Raw genomic sequence first — 20,843 nt, 5'->3', positions numbered from 1 at the left:
CCTGACCTCAAAGTTTTCCCTGCCTTGACCTCCCAAAGTGCTAGGATTATAGGCATGAGCCACCACACCCAGCTGCCTTCTTTCTTATTCATTCCTGTTTTCATTGGCACAGAAGTGTTGACTCCCCCTTAGAAAGCACTGGGCTGGGGTTCAGCTACTTCCACATTTAGATGGCTTGATAGGATTTACCAGATTATTGCGATATTCGGCAATACCTCTTTACCCATCCAGTTACCTGTCACAGATGAGGTGAGCACCAGAAACCTAAGAAGCACTTTTCCTTTTTTTAGCTATTAATTTTACTGCCTGTTGACAATCTTGCGTTCTCTCCAAGTCATTACTTTCAGATATGGAACCATGTGTTTGATGAGTGTGGGTTAAATCTGTGGTGTTCATATGGGTGGCAATCAAAGAGCAGGAGAACCTTGTACTTTTCATAACCGTAAAACCATGGTCACTGTATGTCATTTTGGAATAGCATTCAACATTCCAGGTATTACAAAGGGTGGTTTAGAATGAAGCTGAAAGATGAGAAATCTGCAACCCTGCAGCGGATGACATGGGAATTAGTTAAGTTTTTGGTTTTATTCCCCTACCTAAAGTGAAGTTGTGCTTCTTGAGAGAGGTGCTTAAAGTAGGAAGTGTAACAGTGACATCTGTTGGTGAGTTACTTTAAGTTGCATTTGCCACAGACAGCAGGCCTAGAGTGTAAAAGTGCTGAAATAGGTTTTGAAAAGCTACTTTTTCTTCTGTGTTTAAAAAAAAAATACTATGTGTTTTTTTAAATTAGCTAAACAATGTATTTCTGGTTTTCCTTTTCCTCTGTAACAAATTAAGTATTTTTTTACTTAATTTGTTGCAATTATAAAAATCCTCCACAATCCTTATAGAAAAATTGAAATACATAGTTACAGTGAAAAAAAACTCATAATCTTAGCACTGACAACTGTTACAATTTGATAAAATTTCTTTGTTTTTTTCACTAAGTATGGTTTGTTTTTCAATGAGAGATTTTTTTAAAACATATAAGCATGCCAGATTTTATAACCTCCTCTCTTTTTTAACCAATTACTCTTACACTAGTTATACAGATTGTTACAAGCACATTATAGATGTGTTTTAAGTGATTGAGTTATATTCCCCAAAATGGTATGCCAAAATTTATTTACTCCGTTCTCCATTATTGGATATTGAAGTTGCTTCCAGTTTTGGAATAGAACCACTATTTGGAAAGAAAATAGTATGACCACATGTATAATTTTTCCTATACCCTTCCCCCCATTATTTAGGTCTATTTCTTTATAATAAAATTCTAGGAGGTGGATTATTTTCTATAAGTATTTTTAGGTTTTTTATATTTATCACTAGATGAAAAATATTTCCTGAACTAGCCTTTTATGGGTTTTATATATATTTATAAATTACATATATTATATATAATATGTAAATTATACATATGTATATATGTATAATTTTAATATATTTACAAATATATAATGTGTGATATAGAAGTATATATTTGTATATTTATATAAATATTGTGTAATTAAAAATAAATATATGTTTAGTTTTTTATTAATCTGAATTATAAAAACTAAAATAGTTTCTTTAGATTATTTTCTGGATCAACGGTTTTTATGCTTTGGGCCCTGTGTTTCCTTCCCCACCTCCAAGCCCTTCTCCCCTCCATGGACAGTGTGATTCGACTCTTATATGTTTAAATATTGATATTCTAGGTAAGGTTTCTGTCTGAAAGGATTATACTTATTTAGAAAAAATGTGTATCGTGTAAAAGACTACACATTGGGTGCAATGTATACTGCCTGGGTGATCGGTGCAAATCTCAGAAATCACCACTAAAGAACTTGCTCATGTAACCAAACACTACCTGTTCCCCTAATAAGTTACAGAAATAAAAAAGTAGTTTAAAAAAAAAGAAGAAGAAGAAATGAGCCTCCTGTTAATGACTAGCAGCTCACAAAAACCCTTTTCCTCTGCTGGGCTTTGGACTCATGTTGATCAGCCTTAGACATTGGACCAGCACTGCCGTGCTTCTAGTTTTAAACCTGACTTTCAGTGTCACCATCAGAATGTTACTTTCCTGAGCCTTTTTTTGTGGCTACACTGACTCATTAGTATGTGATGCCAGCTAAAATATTTCATACTTGAAATAATTGGTGGGAGTTTGGCATCCATGTGTCAGGATGGACACTGGCATTAAGTTTGGGGCTGTTACTAAGTCTCCTCATTTAGCTGGGCATTCACCTTTTAGTTACTAAACTATGAGAAGACTCAGGGGTTCCTTGGGGAATGGCAGGAGGTGGGATTGGTGTAGGACAAACACTAGGGAGACTCTGGGCAGCATTTATTTAACAAACTAAATGGGAAAAAAACAAAACAAAACAAAAAAAACCTCCTTTACCCTCACAACACTTCTGATATTTTGAGACCAAGTGCACATGTTTTTCATAACAGGCAATTCTCAATTCTCTGTAGACACCAACTAGATGTTCCACAATTCAATTCAATTGACATGATCTACTTGGAATTGTAGTCAGATCCCACAAGTTAAGGGTTCAGTCCTACAAAACTGCCATATCTCAGATGCCAGTCACAAGTAGTGGGTTCCCAGGTTACCCATAACTTCTGTCCAACTTGGATACATATAGGAGGCTCCTATGACCCCCTCCTCGGGCTCAGTAATTTGTTAGGATAACTTGTACAACCCAGGGAAACAGTTTACTTACTGTTATTAGAAAGGGGTCTTGATCTAGACCCCAAGAGAGGGTTCTTAGACCTCACACAAGAGAGAATTCAGGGCAAGTCCATAGAGTAAAGTAAAAGCAAGTTTACTAAGAAAGTAAAAGAATAAAAGAATGGCTACTCCGTAGGCAGAGCACAGTGGTATGGGCTGCTTGAGTATACCTATAGTTATTTCTTGATTATATACTAAATAAGGGATGATTTATTCATGAGTTTTCCTGGAAAGGGGCAAAGATTTCCTGGAATTTAGGCTCCCTTCCCTTTTTTGACCATATAAGCCAACTTCCCAAAGTTACCAGGGTCATGACACTGGGAGTGTCATGGGAGTGTCTTTCAGCATGCTAATGCATTATAATTAGCATATAGTGAGCAGTGAGGATGACCAGAGATCACTTTTATAGCCATCTTGGTTTTGGTGGGTTTCGGCTGGCTTCTTTACCCAATCCTGTTTTATCAGCAGGGTCTTTGTGACCTGTATCTTGTGGCAACCTTCTTTCTTATCCTGTAAGATTGCTTAATCTACTGGGAATGCAGCCCAGCAGGTCTCAGCCTTATTTTACCTATCTCCTATTCAAGATGGAGTTGTTCTGGTTCAGACGTCTCTGACATTACCAATTTATTACAAAGGATATTTTTAAAGGATACAAATGAATAGCCAGATCAAGAGATACATAGGGTGAGGTCTGGAAGGGTCCCAAGCCCAAGAGCTTCTGTCCCTATGGAGACAGAACTTCTTTGGTTAGGGTTTTTTTTGAGACGGAGTTTCACTCATGTTACCCAGGCTGGAGTGCAATGGCGCGATCTCGGCTCACCGCAACCTCCACTTCCTGGGTTCAGGCAATTCTCCTGCCTCAGCCTCCTGAGTAGCTGGGATTACAGGCATGCGCCACCATGCCCAGCTAATGTTTTGTATTTTTAGTAGAGACGGGGTTTCACCACGTTGACCAGGATGGTCTCGATCTCTTGACCTCGTGATCCACCCGCCTCGGCCTCCCAAAGTGCTGGGATTACAGGCTTGAGCCACGGCGCCCGGCCTTGGTTAGGGTTTTTATGCAGACTTCATTACATTGGTAATTAGCTCAAACTTTAGCCTTTCTACCCTCCTGAAGGTGAGTTGCTGGGGACCAAAATGTCCACCCCCTAATCACAATGTTGGTTTACTTGACAACCAGCCTCTCATCCTCTGAAAGTCACTTCATTAACATAAGCTCAGGGGGCTTGTTGTGAATAACAAAAGATGCCACTTTTACCTTTATTGCTTCTGAGTTATTTCAGTAGTTGAGGACAGAAAACAAATATTATTACAACTTCTATATATATTTGAATATATTTGAGTATATTCAAATATTATTACTACTTCCATGACTCTTATCACTTAGGAAGTTACAAGGGTTTTAGAAGTTCTGTCCAGGAGCCAGAAGAAGACCAAATATACAGTATATTTCTCATTATATCAGTATCTCACACAACTAATACTTTGGTATAGATTCCAGACTGCTGTGTAGGGAAGCTCTGTTTGGGTAATGATCCTGCAGTCCTGGGGCTGCATTTCGGTATTGTTTCCATGGAAGCGGACAAGAGTCTACCACTTAAAGCCAAAGGCCATAGCATTAGGATATTCATGACAATTTGACTTGTACTTGCAAGTGAAGTGAATTTAGAAATATCAAAGTAGCTTGTTTCCTAAAGGAGTATGTATATTTGTGTATGTGTGAGTACATATGTCAGTGTGTATATGTGTGAAAGAGAAAAAGAATGAGAGAGATCGTGTGTCTGTTGGTGGTACGATAAATGATCAAGAAATTATCCAGATGAACAGTTAGAAAGAATGAATTATTGATCAGTTTGGAAAATCATTTTGTTTTGTTTTGTTTCTTACAAATTCCTCATCACTTTCAGTCATGATTAAGCAGTTGAAAAAAAAAATCTGATTTAATTCCTAATTCACATGCAAATTAACCAATTATCTCTCAAATTAGTTCAAATTTGGGAATTGGTGTGGAGGATTGTTATCATGTTTAAATAGAATTTCTATTTTCTGCTAATCACAAAGTTTAATTCTTATATCATTTCTCACACTTCTCTACAAATTGCAAGATAATGGCAAATCTGGTAACAGCTCAGCTTTCTTTTTTCTTTTCTTTTTTTTTTTTTTTGAAACAGAGTCTCGCTCTGTCACCCAGGCTGGTATGAAGTGGCACAACCTCAGCTCACTGCCACCTCTGCCTCCTGGGTTCAAGTGATTCTCCTGCCTCAGCCTCCCGAGTAGCTGGGATCACAGGCATGCACCACCACACTCAGCTAATTTTTGTATTTCTAGTAGAGACAGGGTTTCACCGTGATGACTAGGCTGGTCTCAAACTCCTGACCTCAGGTGAACCGCCCACCTGAAAAGGAAATATTTGCCTTTCTTTGATCTTGGTAACACTCATTATTCTTATTTCTTGTTCTCCTATTCTGACAAGAAATATCATAGCTATTCATATAAAATTTGGACTCTTGAGAGTATATACAGAGAAAACTCTGTATTATACTTTCAAAGCCAGAAAGAACAAAGAATAGGACTGAAGTTTATTAAAAATGATGACGAATTTGTCTAGGAATTTTATTTAAGTGAATTGGACTATTGCCGCTAAAATACTTATTTTCTCTAAAATTCACATGATTGTTTTTTGCCCCCTTTGGATGAGTTCCAATTTTTTACCCTCGTTTTTGTGTCTCAAAAGCTTAAAGTTTTGTTGGCGTTCACTAGACTTAGAGTGGTGTGAATCTGACATGGTGTCTTCCAACCTTGATCTCTTACTACGTTCATCATTTATACTCCATGTGTGTCTTTCAGAAAAGCTTTTTCTCGTCTTCTCTCACTCCAGGATGAAGGTGGAAATTTGTGGTTAAAATTACAATCCCATATGAGCTATTTAGAATTTGAAATGCAGTAGCCTTCACATACTGACTGTTTATGAACACTCCTATATTAACATAAAGTTTTGTTTTTTATGGCTCAGTTGTTTTTCTGTTGCCTTTTGGTTTTTACAGATTTTAGTTAAGCAACTCTGATTTATTGGTATCATTATTTCTAAATTGCATTAAGGATTGCAGCTACTGGTGTCTTGCATATGAACATCATAAACTTCCCCCTCCAGCTATAGAAAGTATGTGACTTTGATTCTAGGAATAGTTATAACATTTCTTCAGAACATTTCATGAGGCTTTTTAAAGTATTAAAAACAACAGTAGTCCTATGTATACTTGTTTTATTTAAGTCTCCAATTAAAATGATGTACCACATGGAGGCAATTGTGAATATATTTCAAAACCATGGAAATGTGGTTCCTCTCCACCACCTGCACATGCTCCATAATAATGATGGTCACAGTTATTTAGTGTCTGTGGGGAATCAAGCAAGCAGTGGGTTAAGAATATTACCACATTTAATTATTGAACTGTTCTACGAGTTAAGTATTATTTTTCCCATTTTACACACGGATGCTATCTTGGAGACATCAAAGAACTTGCCTCAAGTGACACAGCTATTGTGTGATTAGTAATATCTCATGCTAAACCCCATTACATCACTCTTCAAAGACATAGCCCTTGTTGCTTCCTCTACTTTTTCTCTGCTCTCTCTTTAACTGTTTAAGAATTGATGGGTTGGGTGCAGTGGCTCACACCTGATATCCCAGTGCTTTAGGAGGCTAAGGCAGGTGAATCACTTGAGCCCAGGAGTTTGAAACCAGCCTGAGCAACATGGAGAAACCCTGTCTCTAGAAAACAAAACAGAACAAAAATGAGTCATACATGGTGGCATGCACATGTGGTCCCAGCTACTCAGGGGGCTGAGGCAGGAATCTTGTGCGGCGGGAGGCAGAGGTTGCTGTGAACCAAGATTGCTCCACTGCACTCCAGCCTGGGTGACAGAGCTTGACCCCTTCTCAAAAAACGAATTGGATCATAGCTGTGGCAATGCCTGACTTACTTTCTCCTTTGTAATTTAAGTGTACTGACATTTTTTGCTCTTTAAATGTCTAAATTAATCATGTGGGTATTAAGGTCAAAGAATCACTACTGATTCAGGATTCATTTGTGACCTTTCTATCCTCGGTAAACTTCCAATTTCAGTAGCCATTTGGTTCCAGGTAACCAAGTGATCTATTTTGCCTCCCTTCCTATGTTTCAGTAGGAAAGAAAACTGTTATAAAATACCGTAGTGTTTTGTTTGTTTGTTTGTTTTGGTCATGAAAAGAACAAACATTTAGAATCAGATGGATCCAATATAAATGCTGGCTTTACTGTAGAAACTTTCATTGGAGAGGATTAGGGTGCAAGAAAACTTGCATAAAGAACCTAGCATGGTGCCTACTTGGAAAAATATGCATGCACTTCTCATCCATCTTCATTTTCTTAGGTAAATCTCCACCTTCCCTAGATTTTCTATTGTCCCCTTTAAAAATATTTTAAAATGATACCTGGATCTTTGGAATTAGAACTAATATTCTCAAGCTAACTTTTACTTTACAAAATTAAAGAAAAAGTTATAGCAGTAACTATGAACTGCCTTGTTTTACTGCATGAGAAGAAGGGAGTATAAGCAGCCATAGGCATAAGTAGTTTAGTAAATTTCAGGACTTCATCTTTTATCAGGAGCATCTTAGTCATAATGAAATGCTTTCTCCATCAACTCCATGCTTCTGCTGTCATTAGTCATATGTAACAGCAATATTATTCCTTTGTTTTGGAAAAGCTCAAAACCCTTTAGAAACACATCCCAGGAAATTCTGTACTTTAAAGACTGCTACCCACCAGCCTTCATCCCCCACAGCTTCACAAATCACAGCCTTTCTCTCCCCTTTTACATTATTTTACTTTGTCATCAACATTAAATCCATTTCTAGGGAACCTTTGACACTGATTGGTGGAACAACCCATTCTTAGAAATATTTGAGAGTAGGATTCTAACCAGTAATGTAATAACTCTTTCAAACTTGATTTTCATGCCTGTAATCTTTTCTTTCATTTGTAATGAAGCAGCACCTTTGAAATCCAATGAATTGACCCAAACCCAAAAGTAAATAAATGAATAAATGCTCTGCTATTGAGGACCCAGTCTTGCTCACTGGGTCACTCTCACAACAGTCCTTCCCCAAAGAAGGGGAAAATCTCAGTGCTAAGGCACTGAGTGTCATTATCAGCATGCTTCAGCAGAAGATTCTTGAGAAAAGGATGGAGGAAACACCAAATTCATGGATTTTTTTTTCTCTCAAATGACTGAGTTGGTTTAAAAATCAGTTGGAGCTTGGGAAACAAAATAAAGAACAGGGCAAACTTCGTCACCTTATGCAATGGCCGGTTGAGAAAACTTTAATTACTCCAAGTTTCACTGATGGAAAAATCCAATCCAGAAAGCACTGGCCCTGAAACACCCAAAGGGATCCCTTGGAAGAATTTTCTTTAGAGCTCAATTTCCTTGTGGCATGGCTGCGGCTGGGGCACACAGAGGTGTATTATATGTAGTCCCTCTGCCCAAATGCATATAAAAGAGGGAGTTGGGAGAAGAAAACTTCCTGCTTGGACTATTCATCAGTAAATATTGTTTTCTATTGAGAATTCTAAAAAACGTCTGTTAGATGATGGCTGATGTCCCTAGGGAAGTTGTTCTTTTCTGAGGAAAACATATCCTACCCATACAGTACTTACTGCATGTCAGTCATTGATGATAGCCAAACACATAATAGTGTATGCCTCAGCAGCCCATGAAGTAGGTACTGTTCTTATCAGTTTCCAGGTGAGGGAGCTGCAGCACAGGGAGCTTATATATAACTTGTCCCAGGTTAAGCCTCTTGTAGGGGTGGAGCATGGTGTGAGCCCAGGACTCAAGGCCTGTTCTTTTTTTTTTTTTTTGAGATAGAGTCTTGCCCAGGATGGAGTGCAGTAGCACCATCTTGGCTCACTGCAGCCTCCACCTCCCAGGTTCAAGCAATTCTCTCGTCTCAGCCTCCCAAGTAGCTGGGACTACAGGCACACACCACCACCACCACGCCCACTAATTTTTAGTCTTGTTAGTAGAGATGGGGTTTTGCCATGTTGACCAGGCTAGTCTCAAACTCCTGGTCTCAAGTGGTCTGCTCACCTTGTCTTCCCAAAATGCTAGGATTACAGCATGACCTACTGTACCTAGCTGAGGGCCTGCTCTTAACCCTGCACACTGCCCATGTTTCTTGATCATCACAAGATTACATACGCACTGCTGTCTTCCTTTCTTCCAGCTTCACAAGGTGTCCCAGGCTTTCTCCTTTCCTTTTAGATTCTTCGGGTTTGTTATCAGTATTCAACCCATTTCCACAGAAGCTTTGATACTGCCCAGTGGAACCAGTCTTAGAAATATTTACTCTAAGACTTTAAAACAGAAAAAGGACTTAATCAACGGGATGGGTCCTTGCAAGAGGCAGGTGCTGCCTGTTTTCTTTTTAACTAATTAGTAAAAACAGTTGCAGGCTTTTGATAGGGTGACCCAGAGAGGCTGTGGTAAATGTTGCATTGGCAAAGAAACGCCACAGCATGAAGGCAGGGAAAGTGCTACATAACTAGAAGTTTAAGGGTATCTCTGGCTTTGTCTTTCTTTTGGCCTTATATTCCTGTGAATTAGGTAGAAGCAGTAAGGTGTTGTTTCCATTTCAAAGATGTGGAAAATGAGCATAACGAAGATGGTGAACAGGAAGAAGGTAAGATCCCACAGCATAGCAGCAGGGTGATGTGATGCGGGTGCACAGGAGATAGGAAGCTTTGTTTCCCATCTGGGTGCTGCACTTGAGCAGTGTGAACTGGTACCAGTTGTTTAGCTTCCCTTGACCTGAAATGTTTGCATCTTTAAAACAAAAGGTCAAACCAGGCCATGAGCGGTGGCTCCAGCCTGTAGTCCCAGTACACTGAGGGGCCAATGCAGGCAGATTACTTGAAACCGGGAGTTTGAGACAAGTCTGGGCAACATAGTAAAACCCCATCTCTACAAAAAAATACAAAAATTAGCCAGGGATGGCAATTATAGCATGCACCTATAATCACAAGTACTCAGGAGGCTGAGGTGGGAGAATCATTTGAGCACGGGAGGTCAAAGCTGCAGTGAGCATTGATCGTGCTACTGTACTCCAGCCTGGGCAACAGAGCGAGACTCTGTCTCAAAAAAAAAAAAAAGCCAAGCTGGATAATTTCTAATATTCGTAAGGTTCTATTCAACCTTCCAACCACTTGGTTCTACCCAAATTATTCCATAATCTTGTACGCCTTGTATACAACAACTTATTCATTTTGCATTTTTTGACTCCTTGTGATGTCATAATTTCCTCAGCTCTCCCCTTTTATCCAAAGCTCCATCTGTTGAATTAAAACACACTTCCTGAACCAAAAATCCCTATCTTTACCCATTACCCTACCCATATCTTTATACAGAGCTTGCTTATTTTACCCAGTCCATTGCTGTTAACTTTTTTCTCCTGTGGAAATCATTTCCCCACTCTTATTTTTACTAAGTTTAACTCCACTTTCTTCTTGTTTCAAGCAGTCTTCACGTGAAGCTATTTGAACTACTTTAGGAAGCTGGAAGCAATTAGTCATTAAAAATAGGCCTAGAAGTTGAAATAAATTGGGCAAGGAGAATCATGACAATTAAGTAGCCTAACAGTGAAATGCAATCCTTTTTGCTTTACTTTCACCTTGCCTTTCTGAGAATGGGGGGTGAATTATTCAAACTGAATAATATCGGGAAGTGCTACAAAGAGTAAGGGGGCCCTTAAGAAGTTTCTTTCAGACAAAAAGTGTCCAATTTTTGCAAAATGATTTTTTAAAAATTTTTTATTGCTGATTTCCTAATATTAGGAAAATCACGGAGCTAGGCTGTACTGCCTGTAGGCGACATTGTGCCTTTTGTTGCAATTGTTCTTATCTCACTAAGTGTCATCTTATTAGACTGATGTTCTTTTTTTTTTTTTTTTTTTTTTGAGAGATGGAGTCTTGCTCTGTCACCTAGGCTAGAATGCAGTGGTGCCATCTTGGCTCACTGCAACCTCCATCTCATAAATTTAAGTGATTCCCTGGCCCTGCCTCCCAAGTAGATGAGATTATAGGTGCCCACCATCACGCCTGGCTAATTTTTGTATTTTTGGTAGAGACAGGATTTTGCCATGTTGGCCAGGCTGGTCTTGAACTCCTGACCCTAGGTAATCCATCCACCTTGGCTTTCCAAATTACTGGGATCACAGGTGTGAGCTACTGTGCCTGGCCCAGACTGATCTTCTTTTTGCCATGAGGTACAATTGGTTCCAGCTCCAATATGTCTTCCAGCTGAGAGGACAGTGAGATGAGAGATACATGAAGTTTTCTAGTAAATAATTCTCCACAAATACTATGCTCACATTTTTAAGTAGCTAGGTACTGATTGTTTTTAACAAAAGAGTTATAACAGAACATCATGTAGGTCAAATGCTACCTATTTTTCACTTAGAGTCAAACTATTTTTTGACTTAGAGTTTTTCCTCCACATACTTGGAAGATTGATCCCCCATGCATACCCAAATCCACTCACACTCAAGTCCCACAGTAGGCCCTGGGAACTCACTAACAGGAAAAGTTGAAAAGTCAGCCCTTCACATGTACAGGTTTCACATGCCATGAAGATTGCATTTTCCATCTTCTTTTGGTTTAAAAGAATTAGTATAGGTGAACCCATGCAGTTCAAACCTGTGTTGTCTGAGGTGGATCATTTTTAATCTGGCCTTTTGCACAGATCTGGCTGTTAGAGAGTTTATGTGTCTTGATGTTAGGACAAAAGAGTATCAGCTCAGGTAGTAGTAGGTTGTAAAAGACAAATGTCTTTGCTTCCCCTGGCTTTGTGTAATAGGTGCTTATTTCAGCACAAAATTAGATATTGAGATAATGTCCAAAAGAAGTGATTATTTTCCTCTCTGAAAATGTTAAAGCTTTAAAGAGATTCATTTGTCAAGATAAATTTAGATTGAATTTATAGGTTGCTTATTTGCATATTATGATCTGAAACATTATCTTTCCCTGAGTGACCAGCAATGGTAACATTTCTTATGGTCTTGAGAACCAGTGGCTTGAAAGAGCCAGTGTTTGAAAGATCTCTGTGAATTACCATGCTCCTCTTACTCATGTTCATATTTAGATGGTCACTTCTGGCTTTCATTCAAAATTTATTTAGGTCCAGCTATTACTTTTAGACTGAGCATGGGGGATAAAGTCCTTGGGGGATACAGTCTATAAACAAAGGATCTCCTCTTTCTAAATGGATATCCCCAACTAAACTACACGTTTCATGAAGGTAGAAGGCAGGGTTATCGTCATTTTTATGTCCTCACAGCCACATTCATTGTTGGTGCTCATTAATTAGATTGGATGACTATGTCTTTTTAATAGAAGTCATGCTTCATAAATAAAGGAGAATGGTAGGAAAACTGGAAAACCTTGACATGCTTGAGCCCAGCGGATTCTGCGTCTCTTCTGTGGTAGGTAGATGGGCCAGCTAGGTTTACTGGAATTTTTGCTTGATTCCTCCCTCTCTTTTTTTCCTAAGAAACACTTGTAGATTTTTCCCCAAGTTACACAGGAGAAAAGAATAGTGATCCTCTGTATAAGTTTGGTAGGGTGTGTGTTTGTGTGTGTGTGTGTATGAAGCTTGTCTTCTGTATCATTTAAGAGGATACAGCATACTTCACATCCCAGTTAAAGACCGCCAATGAACTGGGCTGAAACTTTGCACATCAAGACTCAGCTGTGTGTGCTCTTCTATTAGGGAAGGAAGTAGAGCTCTCGGCTTTAGAAGAGTGGTTGAGAGTGTGGATGCTGGAGCCCAGCTGCATGGATTCCAATTACAGTTCCACCATTCACTGTTTCTATGGACTGGCAAGCCATTTAATCTTTCTGTGCCTCAGTTTTCTAGCAGGAAAAAGAGAATAATAACAACTCATAATACAGTTGTTATCTGTATTAAATGAGTTAATATATGTGGAGCACCTAAAACTGTGCTTGGCATGTAGTCAACACTTGAATATTAGATGATGTTATTCCCCACTTACTAGCTGTGTTAAGTTTGGCAAGTTACCTTCTCTCAGCCATGGTTGCTTACCTTTTAAAATGAGCCTAATAATACCTTACTTACCTAGAGCCAAGGGGATGAAATAAAATAATCTCCTGGGACCAAAGACTTGACCCATTTTCCATGAAATTTTGTTGGCATCTATGAGTATTGAGGGGGTACTGAAACTATATAATTCTGCTCCATGCCATGGTGTAGAAGGGCCAATAGCCACTTCCAGCTTCTCTTCTATTTTGCCCAAATCTATAAAGGGGCTTGGAAGCTTATTCCAGAAATCCATGTTAGTTATGTCAGAGAAAATGGAGTCTTTTCAGTTCAAAAAACAGAACAAGACCAAATATGTGCCATCTCCTACTGTCCCCTGCCATACTACAATTGGATGATCTGCATTGCTCGTAAGAAGACTGATCTTATGATCTTTGGTGATGATTTCTTCTTTCTACAATCTTGAAGAAACAGATGTCTGATTTCAATCAATGGATATTTCCTCTAGACAGGAAGCTTGTTCTGAGACTTAATAGACACCATTGAATTTTTCTTCAGTGTTCTGATGGCTTTTTGATTAAGTGTGCATCAGTTAATAATCCCCTGAAATACTGTGATCAGGAGCAAACAGAGAAGTACCCATTTAAAACACAAGATCAAATCAAGGTTTAGAAGGTATCTAACTTTCCCTTAGTGGTTGGTGTGATGTAATGATAGGTACCTTTTTTATTTGTGTGAGGGTTCCTTTTGAACACATGCTAGAAATGCATTTTTGCAATCAGAATGTCTCAGTATTAATACTTACAAACATTGTTTTTAGTACTGAGGAACATGGCTCAAGTTATCAATGTGTGACACGCAGCCAGCCCCTCTTGCATTTTCCTTACGGTTACCATTTCCGTTTTGCAGAATAAATTGCTGTTTATGTTTAACACTTGACCGCATCTTCTTGAAGCTTTTCTCAAAGAGAGCTGGCAATTACTGTTAAGCCAGTTTGACTTACCTCTTCATCCAGAAGAGTGCCCTGCCCATCCCAGGCACTCACTGCATGCCTGCTGAATGGGACTGGATTTGAAAAACAGTGAGACCTTCAGGTAGATAGACAGCTGTCCCAAGAGGCAGCTATGCAGCTAGCAAACAGAGCTGCAATTTTCGCCCCTGTCCTTGTTGCCAGCTTCCCAGCATATAAACAGAGTGGTAGAAACTATACTGGGCTGATGCTTGGAGGTTGTTTTGTCTGTCCTGTTTTTGTTTAGGCAAATTGGGTCTGTGATAGAGATCTGACTGATAGAGACTTTTCAAATATTTTGCCCTGAAGGGGAATGCGGATCCTTGGGGATCTTTGAATTGCTTTGTCTAACAGGGCAGATTGTTTGTTAAACTGTGCCAAGCCAGGTTTCATTTAATTGGCTGGGACACTGAAGGGGAGAGGGGTGTCCTGCTAATGCCAGGATTTCTAAGGAAGCCAGAAAGTCACAGCTGCTGAGCGGAAAGAAGCCTGTGGTTGGCACAGGGAGTGTAGAAGGTGATCATTCCTACTTAGCCTGGGCTGTTTACTCTGCCACCCTGTTGCTGGTGGACACTGGGCGTGGTGGGCGTGCTTGCCTAGTACCTGTTTGTAGAGCACTGAGACAGCCAGGGCAGAGCTAAAACAGCAGGCACCTGAAACCAGTCCTGTAGGTTTTCCCTCTCTGGCTTTAGCAGTGAAAACCTGCATTCCAGATGAAACCTGCAGGGAAGCGGAAGAAAGCACTTAAAAAAAATGCTTCAAGGGCTGTAAATGAACTGCTTTGAGAGTTCTGGGCACTTTCAAGATGATCTATTGGTTTCTCTAGTTTGTTTCCCAACTTGACTTTGGCATTGTAAGTGGCTGCTGATCTGGGTGTACTGCTAGTTTTTTGGCCTGGGCAGCACAGGACTCTCTGATCATAATCCAGATGAAAAAGAAGGCCTGTGTCAGAAGTATTTCAGTCATTTTCTGCTGATTCACTTCTGATTCCCTTAGGCTCCTCGGGGCAGTGGTTAAGCGCCGTCAGAATCAGCTTGCCGGCTCAGCACTTTCAGAAGCCTTCACTTGCTCACCAATGAGGAAGTTGAATGCCAGCAGGAGAACTGCCGGCCTGGGGCGGAGCTCCTCATAAAGTCCTGGGCTGGGATTACAGGGCAGTCTGACTTTCCCTATGACAAAAAGGCTTTTGTCCCCGGGAATAAATACGGAAGTTTCAGAAGAGCAGCCTCCGTGGTCCGTGTGTAGTAAGGTACACGGCCTTGGCTGCTTCTGGGCACAGACTCCACGCACTTTTCACAGTTGCCTGGGTGCACCATCATTGCACAAACCAGAGGGACTGCACAGTGACCTGAAAGAGACCAAGTGTGTTTGCTGTTCGGCTGACTGCCCGACTCCCAGGTCCTGTTGCTCTTGGTCCTGCAAATTAAGAACAGATGGAGTGGATAAACTGAGAAAGCAGGAGAAGGTAGCACAAGTCAGAACTTCTACCAAGGGCATTACTGAGACATGGAGAATGTTGATAATTCTCTGGATGGCAGTGATGTCTCAGAACCAGCAAAACCAGAAGCTGGACTTGAAATGGCTCAGTCGATCCTGAGTAAGTTCTCTATGAAATCCCTGTTTGGATTTACAAATAAACTAGAATCTGTGAGTCCAGAAGAGGAAGATGCTGTGCTGAAAGCATTCCGCAGTTTAGACGCAGAGCCCACATCTCAGCAGGATGATCCCAGCGGTGGCTTGGATCCACAGGAAGCAGAGTCTCGGGTTTCACCGGACCTCGGAAATGGTGAGAAAATTGCAAGGGTAGAGACAGAATCAGAGGGAAGTCAGAGAAAAGGAGAAGCAGGGACATCTCTCCTTGCTCAAGAGCTGCTTCCACTCTCTACTTTGGAAGAGACAAAAGGTGATGTCATTTGTGTTCATGGGACCCTTGTGCACACCACCAGTGATTCCGACTCTGATGATGGTGGCCAGGAGCCAGAGGAGGGAAGCAGCACCAATGGCTCCAAGTCCCCTAGTGTTGTTTTATCTGAGCCATCTCAGGAGTCCAAAGAAAACCCAGGAGATTTCAGGGAAAATACTGTCACTGAGGAAATGAATGGTGCAGAACTCTGTGCAGAAGATCCTCAAAGGATTCCACTTGAGACAAGCAGCAGACTAGAACCTGGCAGTGTTGGTCTTCTAACAGAGCATCACCCCAGCCAGGGCCAGGAGGGAGAAGAAGGGTCCCAAGTCCCACCTGCAGTAACAAACCAGAATTTGAGTGTTGGTGTCACTGAGAGTGCCTCTTCTAAAAAAGAAATTTCTGGAGAGAAGTCATTCCAGCTTCCAGCTTTTTTCAGTGGGCTTCGTGTGCTGAAGAAGGGGGCTAACGCTGAGAGAGGAGAGACCATCACTGAAATTAAACCAAAGGATGGGGACTTGGCTTTGCTCAAATTGACCCAGCCTGTACAGAAGTCCTTAGTGCAGGCAGGGCCGCAGACAGTGAAGAGTGAGGATAAAGCAACTGATCCGAAGGCCACTCCCACTCTCCTGGAGCAGCTCTCTCTGCTGCTCAACATTGACATGCCCAAAACTGAACTGAAGGGAGCAGACCCTGAGTCACCCAGGAGAGAAGAGATGGGCGGCAGTTCTGACCAAGAGAGCCAGAGTGGCCCTGGAGAAGCCCAAACCCAGGGTGGTGAGGTCAAGCCAAAGCCGCCAGAGACGGCCCTGGAGGCTTTTAAAGCCTTATTCATCTGGCCCCCTAGAAAGGGGACCACAGCTGACACCTCTGAGCTGGAAGCTGTCAAGCGCAAGATGAGACATGAGAAGGAGTCACTAAGAGCTGTGTTTGAACGGTCCAAGTCAAAGCCAGCAGATGGCCCCTCTGATCCCAAAAGTGTATGTAGAATTGGGGTTTGCGTTTTATTATATAATACGGTGCTGCTGTATTTCTTTCCAGGTTTCCTCCCAAAGTGAATCCTAGTTGCCTGTTGGTGATTCTTTGGGTGAAAAAGGATTATAGTCAAATTATATTGTCCTATAAGGAGTACAGAGTTAGACAGAAGTGCTTTCATGCATCCTGATTTTTATCTGGAATATTACAAGAGGGATGTACATAAAGCTATGCAGGTAGGAAAGGGTAACTGTCACCGGGAGTTTAAATGTTGATGGTAAATAAAACCAAGTAGCATGAGGAAGTGTTGCAATGTGGAAGTATAGCCCACGTTTATGGGGTTTCCTCACCACTTAATTATACCTCTACAGAAACTATATTATTCCTTTGAAAGTCTGCCATTTGGCAAAAAGTGTTTGTGATGTGATTAGAGTATTCGACATTGGTTGGAACGCTTCCAGATTGAGCACTGGATTTAGAATGAGACCTGAGTTTTAATTATAATTCTGCCCTTTACTGGCTGGGTAATCTTGATAATCTCCAAGCCTCAATCTCCTCATGTGCAAAATTAGAAAAATAAAATAGTTATATGGTTGTTAAAAGAATTAAATGAAGGCAGTGCATGAGAAGCATCTAATTAATGGAAGCTGTTATTACTCAAAACTAACTCAGGTAATTTATAAAGATGAGTAAGTACCTGTCCAGTAGATCTCAAATGATCATAAGAACAATAAATAGAATTTCTTGCTTAATATCAATTCAGTGTATGATTATCATCCCCCCCTATATGTTTAAAATGCTCAGTTAAAATGTTAAAAGTGAAAGTCTTTGGCAAAATTTTCTCAGATTGCAATTAAAAACTAAACACAATATAACATTCTCCTAATTATAAAAATCAACCCATGTAAAAATGACTTGGCTGTGAAAGTAATCTCATTTGTCTGTGTATGGGAAAAGGAGAAATTAGCAGTGTGGAATGTTTGGAGAAATGTATCTTGGTCTGCTGCTGATGTTCATGAAATTAGTCTTTATATTAAATAATCCCGGAGTTTGGGATACATGTGTAAACATTCCTATAAATGTACTTCAGTGTAGGACATCTGTGTCTGTTTCTTCAGTCCAAAGTATATTTGTGCTTTTTCAAACAATTATATAATAAAAATAATCTTTTAAGGGTTGTGTAATACATAGTTATCCTCAAGATTTTGTTGTTGTTTTTTAAATTTTTACCTCAACTGATCACGTTGCACCTCTGGAAAAGGATTACACTATAGTAAGATATCTCAAATTATAGTGAATGAGAGCAATGTACACTAGCCATTAAAATTAACTTCATAATTAGGGTTAGCATGTCATTTTTCAGGAATTAATTGGCTCTGACCACATTTCACTTATTATTTGCTTGCTCTTTCAACAGCCTGACCACAGCCCCACTGAGCAGGACGACAGGACTCCTGGCCGACTTCAAGCCGTCTGGCCACCCCCAAAGACAAAAGACACCGAAGAAAAAGTGGGACTGAGGTACACTGAAGCAGGTAATGTGAAAAGAAGCTAGGGACCCAGAAATGAATCTCTTCCTGCAATGGCTTTTAGTTCTAGCTTAGTTGACTCTCAGAATTTGGGATTTTGTTTCATTATAAAATCTAATGCTGAAGGCTCTCTTTTTGGTTTTGCTGTTAAAATGAACCTTTGTACACTTATTGTTAACGAGCCTCTGAAAGATGAAGGATAAATGCAGTGAAGTGAATGAAAAGGGGCATGTGTGTGAGGTAGGAGAACCTTGGGGGACCTGATGGAGAAGGTAGATAACCGATCCCTCAGGAAGCCAGTGGTTGGTCTTCATATAATTTTGTGAGCTGGCAGTGTTGCTGGAAGAGGCAGAGTATGGTTCTCCAGAGCTGTAATCTGATTTGTTGTTTGTCGTTGAGTAATGCTTTTGAGATAAAGGAACCTTGTGCAGAGTGAATGTACAGATACCATATCAGTTACTCGTTCACTTTTGTGAGACAAAGCTTTATTTAATGCATGGCCAACTTTAAAGCAACCTAACTCTCTGGAAACTTGCCCAGGAACTTTACTTGAATTTATTTAAATGAAATGAGAATCTAGATATGGTTACTATTTAAGTGAAAGTTTCCCATGAAATTTTAAATGACACCGAAGCATTAAAAGATGGGTATATATTAACAATTGCATATGTGTGTGTATATCCCTGAAATCTCTTTGCCTTCTTCCTGATGTTTGGAGATTACCTATACATGGCTTACATTTGTTTTCTTAGGTATGTGTGTGTATTAAGGTCTGTCTATCTGGTTATAGAAAAACATTTTTTACCATTCCTGTTCATTGATAAACATGAATGGATCAAAGTTTGGCTGGTTCAGTAGGTTTTTCCATAATATCAAATTATTCCGGTGGTTGAGAGCACATTGGCATATGAATCTCGAGATCATTTCTAGCTTTCATTTACACAGTTGCTGCTTATGACTTTGCAGGGCATTGGTTACCTGATAACATTTTCTTTCTGTAGTGTTTGACTTATAGGATGAAAACTCATATCCTCAATGAAAATTTATAGCGATTTAAGTCTTCTTGCCTACATTTGATTTTCCAAAATTGGAATGCTTGTAATTGCAATATTGAAGCACACACTGAGTTATTTTTCTCATGACTTAGGATAGTGTGATTGATTAAAAGTACTGAAGTTTGCTTTAATAGAAAACCAGAATCCCGTGAGTGTTTTTTGTTTTTTGTTTTTTTTTTTGTGAGATGAGTCTCACTGTGTTGCCCAGGCTGGAGTGCAGTGTGCAATTTCAGTTCACTGCAGCCTCCATCTACTGGCTTCAAGCGATTCTCATGCCTCAGCCTCCGGAGTGGCTGGGATTACAGGTGTGTGCCACCATGCCCAACTAATTTTTTTCTATTTTTAGTAGATACAGGGTTTCACTGTGTTGGCCAGGCTGGTCCCGAACTCCTGGCTTTAAGTGATTCGCCTGCCTCCGTCTCTGAAAGTGCTGGGATTACAGATGTAATCCACCATGCCTAGGCCTGTGAGTTTTTCTTTTTAGTTGATATTGGTGATTTTGACTAGTGTGTCATGGCAGTCTTCTTTGTAATAATGGGCATCTGCTGAGGAAAGAGGACATAAATGTCATAAATGGTTTTGGAATCCACCTCAAGTAGTATTTCAGGATTTTTTTTTTCCTCCACTGATACTCCTTAGTCTTTGCTTTCTGTCCTCTTGCATTTTCAGTGGCTCAAAGGGGCATCATAGTTTACCTTGGCAAGACTTTCTCAATCTTTTTAAAGATAATGAAATGTGTTCTCAGAGCTACCTAAAGCCTTAGATGAGATGAGAGAAAATGGGAGGAAGGAAGGCACTAATATCAGTTGGGTGGGCTCTGCCAGCTCTGTTACACACTGAGACAGAGTGGAAGCCATGTGCGGACAAGGCGTCTGGCTCCCTGGCCAGTTTTCTTGGCTGGCAGTCCTGTGGTAGACCTGCTCTGTTCCAGGGGGTAGTGTCCAGCTCCTTGAGAGTCTTCTAAATTAATCTGCTGATATACTCTTCCAGGTAGCAGGGGTGGGGGAAGAGTTCCAAAGAAGAATAAGATACCCCATGCCTGCAAGAAACTTAAATTTTACCCTATTAGTGGATACTGGCATATGGTCATTTCATCATGTATTACTAATTGTGAGGAAGTAATATTTTCCCTGTGGTTTTCTTCTATAATTTAGAAACTGGATTTCTATAAGCATTTGGTTTATAATCAATCAAACATTTTGTAGGTATTTCTATTAGTTTTTCTGCCCTTAGGAAAACATACAAAATTTGCCATACTGTAAGGGGGTTCAGAGACAGAAATTAGATCCAAGATAAGGTGTTTGAAGTCTTATGCTTTTACATCTTCAGTGTTCTTTTTTAAGTTAGTGGAATAGGATGTTAAGACTCTAGTATTTGTGTTTCATGTGCACTGTTGACATCCAAGCTGGTCCTTGGTGGGGTCGGGAAAAGATGGCATGTTTTCATCGTGAGCCCCTACTGTTACTGTGCTGTCCCCAGACTCTTAGGACTTGCCACTGCTTTGATCTCCCTCTATTAA

General features: G+C 40.2%; 1 protein-coding gene across 6 annotated transcripts in view; it reads left to right on the top strand.

The window, feature by feature from the left end:
* The window catches only part of FMN1 (formin 1), a 419,120-nt gene that overhangs the window by 115,377 nt on the left and 282,900 nt on the right, over positions 1 to 20,843 (top strand). For 5 of the 6 annotated variants that reach the window (XM_032261251.1, XM_032261250.1, XM_032261249.1 and 2 more), the window contains one exon: positions 18,158 to 18,275. In XM_032261251.1, the coding sequence (XP_032117142.1) occupies positions 18,158 to 18,275 (118 nt within the window). Of the gene's footprint in view, positions 1 to 11,010; positions 16,746 to 18,157; positions 18,276 to 20,843 lie in introns of those variants that run through there. The other variant, XM_032261252.1, reaches the window with a different exon arrangement.

The sequence above is a fragment of the Sapajus apella genome, unplaced genomic scaffold (assembly GCF_009761245.1).
Source record: "Sapajus apella isolate SASKATOON/1434 unplaced genomic scaffold, GSC_monkey_1.0 scaffold122, whole genome shotgun sequence".
NCBI classification, from domain to species: domain Eukaryota; kingdom Metazoa; phylum Chordata; class Mammalia; order Primates; family Cebidae; genus Sapajus; species Sapajus apella.
The sequence above is the reverse complement of the archived record's forward strand: the minus strand, read 5'-3'. Positions and strand labels throughout refer to the sequence as shown.